This window comes from Bicyclus anynana, chromosome 7, assembly GCF_947172395.1.
Source record: "Bicyclus anynana chromosome 7, ilBicAnyn1.1, whole genome shotgun sequence".
Classification (NCBI taxonomy): Eukaryota; Metazoa; Arthropoda; class Insecta; order Lepidoptera; family Nymphalidae; genus Bicyclus; species Bicyclus anynana.
In genome coordinates, this window is record NC_069089.1 from 3,768 (window position 1) to 14,406 (window position 10,639).

Consider the following 10,639-nt stretch of genomic DNA (forward strand, 5'->3'; position numbering starts at 1 on the left):
TTTTAGGGCTCCACGTCGACAACAAGTTGACCTTTAACAGGCATGTGGCAGAAGTATGCAAAAAGGCAGTTCAAATATATAAACAGCTCTCCAGGGCTGCCAGAGCTAGTTGGGGCTTACACCCAGAAGTTTAATTTATACGGCGACCGTTGAACCAGTGATAATGTATGCTTCCAGTGCCTGGGCAACAGCGGCTGAAAAGCTAGGGGTTCAGAAACAACTAAATAATGTGCAAAGAGGCTTTGCTCAAAAATTAACGAAAGCCTATCGAACCGTCTCCTTAAACTCTGCCTTGTTGTTGTCTGGGTTGCTCCCACTTGATCTGCGAATAAGAGAGGCTGCTTTACTATATGAGGCCAAAAGAGGGATACCCTGGGCACATCTAAAGGACAGAGAAGTAGAGAAAGTGGCAGCATATGCCGAAGCTCCCCACCCGGCGGACCATATGGACTTGGAGTTCATATGCCTGACGGACCAGGAGCAGGTAAATCGCCATAATCAACAGGCATTAAAAATATTTACTGATGGCAGCAAGATTGATGAAAAGGTCGGAGCAGCGCTGTCACTGTGGAACAGCGATGCTGAGATTAAAGCCATCAAGTTAAGTCTGTCATCGTACTGCTCTGTCTATCAGGCGGAACTTCTAGCCATATGCAAAGCCACTAAGATAATCCTGGAAAGCCGGCAAAAGAGTTTTGGCATATACAGCGACTCCAGATCTGCATTGGAAACAGTTGCGAATAATGCATCTACGCACCACCTGGCTGTCAAATCACGTGCAAATATCAAAGCCATTAAACTCCAGAACAAGGAAATTTCCTTGTTCTGGATTAAAGCACATGCAGGTCTGGATGGCAATGAACGAGCAGACACACTGGCGAAGGACGCCGCGAGAAAACGTAAGAAAAAGCCCGATTATGACCTATGCCCGATCTCATTTGTGAAGCGAGAAATTCGTAAAGACTCGCTTCAGAAATGGAATCAGAGATACAAAACTGGAGAAACTGCAGGGATCACAAAAATATTCTTCCCGGATGTCCTAAATAGTTATAATATCATTCGAAAACTTCAACCAACGTATTTACTAACACAAATATTTACAGGACACGGTGGGTTCGCGGAATACCTGCACAGATACAAACGTAAAGATTGCTCGGGATGCGTCTACAATGAAACAACGAAGGAGACAATACCACATTTAATTTTAAATTGCCCTCAACATGACGCGGCCCGGGAAGATCTCCAACAAGAATTGCAGATGAATCTGTCCAGGGACTCCATCCCCACTATAATAAAAAATATCAGCAGTAGAGACGTGTTTATTAAATTCTGTCATAGAGTAGGTAACATAGCAATGTCAAGGAATAGAGCAGACAATAAAGATACATAGTATTTATTATATTATTGAATATAATTACTTACTCGTATAACGTTGCACTGCTCTATTCCTAAACACTTGCAATATAGCCACTTATGATACTTAATATTTAATTATAGCCATCTATAAACTAAATAATATAACATTATACATCAGTAATAATTCTGTTTTTATTATATGTGTTCTTAAATATAGTAGCTAAAGTAGATACAAAACATGGGGTATAAAATTATAATAATATAATAATAAAAATAAAATAAAATAACCATCATAAATAAATTAAAACTTAGTCAACAAGGTCTCTGATTACGTCAGAGGAGTGTGTTGTATTAAATATAAAAAAAAAAAAAAACCTAACCTAACCTAACCTAACCTAACCTAACCTAACCTAACCCAACCTAACCCAACCTAACCCAACCGAACCCAACCGAACCCAACCGAACCCAACCGAACCCAACCGAACATGAGCATACATATAACATCAACATTTAACTCCGGGAGCCGGAGAGACACCGTTACAACCCAGGGAAATTTTCCGCGAGCTTCTACGACTTGAGGGGCCGGAGTTATCGGGATTCAAAGTTTTGTCGGCCATTTTGTTTTGTTTTGTTTCATTTAGTTGAAAATTTTCAAGGGCGCATATCTCTGGAACTATCAGTCGTACAGGACTGCGGTTTCCACCACTGATATTTGCAGGCCACCGGCAATTGGAATTACCCCCCTTTTTTTTTTTTTTTTTTAAGTAAGGGTGGTGAGACGGACAAAAGGACGCACTACAGAAATCTGTAACGTCGTCATAGAAGTCTCACCAAGCCTTCACAGGTCGCTAAGAGACCAGAAACTTAGGATAGGCTATCCCAGGTTATCCCAGCTTCGGACCAGTCGCCAATTGTGCAATGCTTCCGGTGCATGGGCTTTGGCCACTTCGTAAAGGAGTGTCACAGCCATCAGATCTGTGGACACTGCGCTGGAGCCCATGATTCGCGGGAATGCCCGAATAAGTCGGAAGCACCACAGTGTGCTAATTGTACGAGTAAAGAGGCTAAACACCCAGCATACAACCCAACTTGCCCGGAGTGGCAAAGATGGGACAGGATAGCCAGAAGTTCAGTGCAATATTGCTGAAATTGGCGACTGGGACGATTCCGTAGCTGCCCAGGAAAATAATGCTCAAGGTAGCCCTAGGGCAATCTTAAAAACCAGGTTCATCCAAGCTAACCTAGGGAGAGGCTACGCAGCCCAAAAAGAGTGCCTTCAAGTTGCAAAAGAAAGAAAGGTCGGTATAATCCTCGTACAGGAACCTTACGTAGGCGCGGAAGCGCAGGTAAGGGCCAGTGCAAGGATAGTGCAGAAGCAAACCAATAACAAAGAAAAACCAGTAAAATCCGCAATTTTCATTGTTGATCGTAATCTGGAAATCATAATAAATCAGGACTTAATAACCGAGTATATTGTTGCGTGCAAAATTAGGATAGGGAACAGCTGGATTGGGGTAATATCAGCATACCTGGAAGGGACAAGAGATATGGAAGAAGATCTGAAGACTTTGAAGAAGTTTGCCCAAGCCCTAGAGGTGACTAACATCATAATCGGAGGAGACCTAAATGCGAAGAGCCCATGGTGGGGCTGCGAGGTGGTAGACAGCAGGGGATCTGCCGTGACCGACCTACTCGGCGAGTTGGACCTATCCGTTGTCAATGAAGGCAACGAGCCAACATTTGTAGCGATCAGGCGCAACCAGGAGTGCACAAGTATCGTGGACGTCACACTGGTTTCTAACAACATCTCCCACAAAATCACAGGATGGCACGTGGCAAAGGACATAGCGACGCTAACAGAACACAGGAGCATTCGATTTGACTACGCACATGAAAGAGACAATAGAGCAGAAACCAACCGAACCTCGACCAGAAAATACAATACCTCGAAGGCAGACTGGTCAGCATTCGAAAACTACCTTTTGAAATGCCTGGAATCACAGGGGTTAGTAGAAGAAACCATAGCAGGAACCAAGGACACCTCAACTCTGGAGAAAATATTTGGAGAATACACGCAATGCGTTTCTGAGGCTAGCGAGCATGCAATCCCTAAAATCTCCACAAAGGTGCCACTAGGAAAAACGGAATGGTGGACAGAGGAGCTAAGGCAAAAGAAGAGGGATATGCTAGCAAAAAGAAGTCGTATCCGCAAGGCAAATCCCAGAAGGAGAGAGTTCGTAGTAGGAGAATATCGGGAGGCATATGACTTATACAAGTCTCTACTCCTAAACACTATAACCACCAGCTGGAAGAAATTCTGCGAGCGCCAGGACAGGGAGTCAATGTGGGACGGCGTGTACAGGATCATCAGGAGGGCAACGCCGCAACATGAAGACAGACTCCTGAAAGAAACCACGGAGGGCCCAACACTGACACCCAAGGAATCTGCCGAATTACTGGCTCGTACCTTCTACCCGGAAGACGACCCGAACACGGATACGGCAGAACAAAGAAGACTCAGACACAAAGTAGAGGAGGAGATAACCGCACTCCCAGATACTGTTCAGCTGCCGTTCACGTATCAGGAGATCGACTCTATCCTAGAGGGAATGAGCCCAAAAAAAGCACCCGGTGCCGATGGTCTTACATCGGATATATGCTATAGGGCTTATAAAACTAACCCTCAAACTTTGAGGTGCATTTACAACAAATGCCTAGAGTTGGCTTACTTCCCGCAGATCTGGAAAATTGCAATCATCAAGATCTTGCCAAAGCCTCAAAAACCTGACTACTCTGCCCCCAAGGCATATAGACCGATTGGCCTTCTCCCAATACTTGGAAAAACTCTGGAAAAGCTGTTCGCTAACAGAATTCTCTTGTACCTGGGGAACCAAAACGCCATTAACCCTAAGCAGTATGGTTTCATGCCCCAAAAATCCACAGAAGACGCACTCTTTGAGGCAGTGACCAGAATAGAGAAAGCAATGAAAGGGAAAAAAATAGCTGTGGCGGTTTCTCTGGATATAGAAGGGGCGTTTGATAATGCGTGGTGGCTGGCAGTCAAGAGCCAACTTCTTGCCAAAAAACTGAATCTCTCCCTTATTCGCTTGGTGTCCAGCTACCTTTCTGAGCGAAAAATCGAAATTAGGTATTCCGGAGAACGGGCAGCTAGAAGTACGACGAAAGGCTGCATCCAAGGCTCGACATGCGGACCCCTATTATGGAATTTATTGCTCGACAGTCTGTTAGAAAAGACCTCTGACATGAAAGTTTATTTACAAGCGTTCGCAGACGACATACTCCTGATAAGTGTTGGCCTGATAAGTGTTGGTTGATTTTTTTCGATACTAAGTCGAAGTACCCCAAAAGTCAGAAATTATAAAATTCAAACTAGCGTGTTCTGAGAGCGCGATTGTTCGCGCTAGATGGCGTTGGACGTTTCCACGGCGCTCAAAATGCGAACGAACGGTAGATTGGTAGGGTTGCCCACGAGGGCTTCACCGATTGTTAAGGTCTAGGTTAACCGATCGCACGAATATTAGTTGACGGCGAACTAGGACGCGGTGTACTGCCGACTCCTAGTGGAAGCGGACGCCCATCGCGTACGCTCATGGGCCCCGCATTGCGTTTGAGGGGCGCCGTGTTCGGCCACTACAGCGATTATACGTAACTTTCAATGCTAAACCATATTCAAAGACTCTTTTTGCTTGAGGTGAGTTCGAAAGTTTTTCGATACTAAGTCGAAGCAGCTCAAAAGTCGAAAATTATCAAATTCAAACTAGCGTGTTCTGAGAGCACGATTATACGTAACTTTCAATGCTTAACCATATTCAAAGACTCTTTTCGCTTGAAGCGAGTTCGAAATTTTTCCGTTACTAAGTCGAAGTACCTCAAATGTGGAAAATAATGAAATTCAAACTTGAGTGTTCTGAGAGCGCGATTATATTCAATGCTAAACCATATTCAAAGACTCTTTTCGCTCGAGGTGCGTTCGAAATATTTTTGGTACTAAAGTCGAAGTACCTAGTTCAAAAGTCAAAAATTATGAAATTCGAACTAGCGTATTCTGAGAGCGCGGTTATACGTAACTTTCAATGCGTAACCATATTCAAAGACTTGTCGCTTCAGGTGAGTTAAAAGGAGGGTCTTTTAAAGTCGACAAATTAAAAAAATTATAATTTATAGTATAACAAATGGTCTTAATTCTAGAAAATTTGGGTCAATGGTGTCTTAATTTTGACTTAGATTTTAGAAATGTTATTTAGGGTTAAGGTTCCATAGATTTTAAAACAAAGAAACAAGTTTTACATGTTATTATATTTGTATATTTATTATTGTCCTTTAATTACACTTAGATACTAAATAAAACAATGTAGGTTCTGTTAACTGCACTGTAAAGTTCACTTTTTAGCCGACACTTAATTAATTGTTCATCGTCTATCACTTGCTTGTAAAGTATTGCTTAATAGGTAAGATCTCATAAAAATATTTCATTTGCCAAAATGAAACAGGCGAACGTGACCAACCTAGTCGCCCGACCTCCGTATAGCCAGCAGCATCAGTAGTGCTGCTGCTCTATAACTTGCAGGATAAATCAGTTTCCGAAGGCGGGGCCTAAGTAGGTGCCGCTTGGTACGGTGCGCTCGTCGCGTCTTCTGTATTGTCAACACGCTCGTGCTCGCCGTCGTTGAGCTCATCAGAGTCGTACGTAGTGCCCGGTAGAAGGACGTAGCTGGCTTGTCTGTAACAAAAGGTATGTGTTCAATCTTATTTTATTATCGCTTGATGTGAGAACTATTATAGTCTATACATAACATAATTTTTTAAGAGTAGAGTCAAAGAATCAGCTTTGTAATGTACAATTTTGTACGCCGACTATATGTATTTGTTGCAAATGACCAATATCTCGTTTTCTCTCCAAGTAAAAGTTAATGCTAAAAGAAGACGATAATAAAAAAAACAGACAAAGATTGAGCTTGAAACTATTCGGATAATACCCTCCCTCGACAAGATATGGAACTCAATATATAATGTATCATCTATGTATGGGGTAACCGTTTGAGGTATTGAGATATGTGGGATAGACCGTCTGTGATGAAGAACACGACATTTCGTGTAATCACGAAATTTATTTATTTGCATTCGTTATGATTCCGTGCATGTCGTGGCTATTTTTGAACATTAAAAAAATCTTCTTGGTCTTGGGAGGATCTTGCAGTGATTAAGATCTTGAGGAACACAGATTTAACAACAAAAGAGATTTCTGAGTACGTCAGTTAAGGACAAATTATATTATATTTGAGCCACAAGCGCGGTTAATTTTTTACTTATTTTGAAGGAAATAGTCTCAAAAATAATCAAAATTCCCTTAAAAGTCTGGATTTTTCTGTCATCAGAAAGCGGGTCGTTATGTGAAAAATTAAACAAAAAAAATAGTTTGGATGATTCCAATTCCTGATTATTCATTTCAGACACAAAATTACAATTTGAAGAAAATTGGAATTTTGGTACAAGATACAAGATACAAGGTTATGGAAATTAAATAATAAAAAAAATTTAATAAAAAAGTTCAACCGAATTCCAACTCCAAAATTAACCTAAACTAAAAACAAAAAATTACATCTTACCTATGTGCTACCTTTTGATCAGTTAGAAAGCGGTGCCAAGCCAGTGATGTTTTAATTCAAGCCGTTTAAATTACAAAATTTCTGTGGTTCCTTCAGAAATGACTTTAATTAAAACATGACACTGGATTGGCACCGCCTTCTAACTGATCAAAAGGTAGCACATAGGTAAGATGTTATTTTTTGCTTTTTAGTTTAGGTTAATTTTGGAGTTGGAAGTCGGTTGAATTTTTTTATTAAAAATTTTATTTTTTAATTTTTAGTGTTAGCACACCTACTGAGTCTGAACAAAACTTAATAAGCAATTAATTGAAACGTTATTTTCTTATGATAAATATCTAAGTCCTACAATCCCAATTTTAAAAATACTACTATATCTCATAGCCAAAATTTCATTCCCCTTTATCCACATGTAATATGAATATTCAGAAACACGTGAAAGATGACTTCTCTATGCAGTCACAATCCATAAGGGTGGAATGTTCTCATCAATATAAAATTAATCAAGTCCAAACACAAGGTAGCTACTGTAAACCGTCGAGGAGTTCCCTTAACTCTTCTTCATCTTCATCACCAGACCCCTAATACAGTCACAACCTATCCAGGTGGAAAGTTCTCATCAATAAAAAATTATCAAGTCCAAACACAAGGTAGCTACTGTGAACCGTTGAGGAGTTCTCTTAACTATCTTTCGTCTTCATCATCAGACTATTAATACAGTCACAACCCATCTAGGTGGAAAGTTCTCATCAACACAAATTAATCAAACCCAAACAAAAGGTACCTGCTGTAAATCGTTGAGGAGTTCCATCGTCTGTGGTTCGGCTCCATCATCAGACCAACTCTAAACCTTCATAAAATTGTAGTGGTTTAAAATACCTTATGGAAACACTAACAAACGCACTAGCTGTTTCTACGATTTTCGAAAGTTCCCCTCGATTTCTCCAGGATGCCATCATCAGATCCTGACCTAACCAAACCCTTCAAAACTAAAAAAGAATTTTGAAAATCGGTCCATAAATGACGGAATTATCGCTGGACATACATTAAAAAATAAACATACATACGTAGAACCTCCTCCTTTTTGGAAGTCGGTTAAAAATTAAAAACGCCGCCCGCGTATGGTTTTCTACTGATACTTTAGCTCTGGAAGCCTTAAACGAGAAGTATCCCTAACCAAATACCGACTCTTTGCTTCCACACCTACCACTTAAGCGTACAATTTTGCTGATAAAGGATAATGAGACTTAGGTACGCTGCGATAATGTCATTTTCTAGTGGCTCTGCTAGTGGCATGGACGGCATAACTCCACATCATATGGATCTTGTGGCAGATACTGCTGGTGACTCTGCCGGCTGAGTGACATTACAAGATTTTGTAATCTCACGTTATCTGGCCAGGTTTACTGGTTCATCCTTTTTACCATTCCTTTAGGGTGCAAGGCTTTGTGCTCTTAATAAAAAGGACGTTGGGATCCGTCCCATCGCTGTTGGTTGTACTTTCCGCTGTTTGGCTGCAAAATTAGCATGTAGACTTATCGTCGCTACCCTAAAGGAAAAGTTTCAACCTATTCAAGTAGGGATTGGTAGTAAAGGTGGTTGTGAGGCAGCAGTCCATTCAGAGCGTACATTCTTAAACACTGGCAATAAAATTTAATAAATTAATGTACGTTCTTCGTTATAGCCTAATTTGGAAACCTGGAAAACTCGAAAATATGGATGGCACTCTAAGTTGAAAAAATTCTAAATTAGAATTTTGATGATCAGTCTTGGAACCAAGCTAAAGTAGCCGGTCAAATACGATGGCATCGCATATATTTTCAGTGTTGCTCTTCCAGCTTTTCTTTCCTCTGTGTATATAAGAGCAAAGTTCTCGTGTTCTTCATTCCAGTTCAATTTGCATATCCTATGCCACAGAGGCTTTAGAGAGTTGGAAGGTCAGATGGCCTAATGATGACATTCCGAAGGAACGTTCTACACAAAAACTTTGTGTAGAACTCTGTGTGTAGGATACTCTATTAATTCAGCTGACATATAAAAATTTAGTTCAAAATCTACAAGTGCTATAAATCAAACCAGGCATAGCTTTATCCGAAAGTTTTGCCATCGAAAAATCTTGGCACTTTATTAGATAATGAAAGTCATCGTGAAGCTCTAGGACTCTAGGGGTGGTGTACTTGAGTGTGTGTGTTGTGCTTGAGTACAAATGTCCATGTGGAAAAGAGGTAAGCAAATTTGGTTTCACGGACAAAGGACTGGCGGTTGGCTATTTTGGCATGGCTCTCTTAGTGATATAATAAAAAGGGCTCTTGCCACCATAAATATTCCTGCGCTAATCGAAGTAATAAGTCGGCATAATGGCTAGAGACCTGATCAATAGACGCTGGTTCCCTGGAAAATGTGGGACGCTACTTGCGTTGATACATTAGCACCGTGCCATTTCAGGGAGACAGAATCAAGTCCGTGAGCCACAGCAGAAAAATCCGGTAAGTGGCACAAATATGCCTCTCTGACTGAGAGTTACATATTTGTACCTTTTGCCGTAGAGACTCTTAGGCCATGAAGTCGCAGTGCCAAAAAAATTCACCGAATCCTTTCTCCGCGGCTAGTTGCCTCGACAGGTGACAGGAGGGCTGGCTTTTTTTGCGTAATGGACCGTAATGGGTCCTTGGCACCATTCCACGTGGGCATGATTTGTATAGTTATTAGGATAAGTTAGCTTAAGTAGCCTTATTGTAATCTCTCTTAATAAAAGTTTTATTTAATCATATACACAGTCCCAAGGTGTCTGAGCGATGGCTGCCTTGGCTGCGGTGAGTTGAACAAATACGCGATCAACCAAGGAATTCTCGCAACTGCTTGTACATGTTTGAGGCAGGTTCACTGGACTTTTCTGTAAGATTTGTGACCGTGGATAATATCTGGGTATATTGCTATACTTCAGAAACAAAGGTACCCTCTATAAGGTGGACACGACCAGGATCTGCTGTTCCGTCAAAAGCGGTTTTATCCATTGGAAAAGTAATGGCCTCAGTTTTCTTAGATTTGAGGGATGTCATTACAGTGGATTACTTAACTAAAACTTAACTAAAAGGTATAACTATTAACTCTGTTTACTATACAAATATGCTGCGATGCTTCAGAAGAGAAGTTGAAGAAAAACGGCCAAGATTATTCAGAAGAAAAGTTTTGCTTTATAAGGATAACGTGCGTGTCACTCGACGGTTGAAAGAAATTCATCAGTTCAGTGTTGAATTGTTACCTCACCCCATAATCCCTAATATAATGATGAAGCCAAAGATGCAGTCTATGCGTTTTTGAGGGTGCAGATGAAGATAAAGAACCAGTGTTGAACTCTGAGGAGATTATGTTGAAAAAAAATAACTACAAAATTATCACTTTGTAATTTCCTGGTTTTCAAACTCAATTTTCAACACCACACGCATCATAGTGATGACGACTATCACAGACACGAACATTGTCGTCATCAGCTCCCCATCGGAGTGACGTGGTAGGTTTAAGCTCCAAACCCCTCAGTAAATAAGGTCATTCAAAATAGGCTGATGATAATTATGACAAGACAAACTTATTCTGTGGCTCTACTAATACATATTATAAAGACAGTTTAGGAGTTTGTGACGTTGAAGACGTCGTAGGGG

The 10,639-nt window shown here is 40.9% G+C and overlaps 2 protein-coding genes across 2 annotated transcripts in view; one reads left to right on the forward strand and one right to left on the reverse strand.

The window, feature by feature from the left end:
• Positions 1 to 445: 445 nt before the first annotated feature.
• LOC128198262 (uncharacterized) lies at positions 446 to 1,390 on the forward strand. The gene has a single exon (XM_052882609.1). It carries the CDS (start codon positions 446 to 448, stop codon positions 1,388 to 1,390), a length of 945 nt encoding a protein of 314 aa, XP_052738569.1.
• Positions 1,391 to 5,658: 4,268 nt separating this feature from the next.
• The window catches only part of LOC112045098 (cystinosin homolog), a 57,399-nt gene continuing 52,418 nt past the window's right edge, over positions 5,659 to 10,639 (reverse strand). Inside the window, exon 9 of the mRNA XM_052882590.1 lies at positions 5,659 to 6,097. Coding sequence (XP_052738550.1) covers positions 5,971 to 6,097 — 127 coding nt within the window. The 3' untranslated portion in view covers positions 5,659 to 5,970. The remainder of the gene's footprint in view (positions 6,098 to 10,639) is intronic.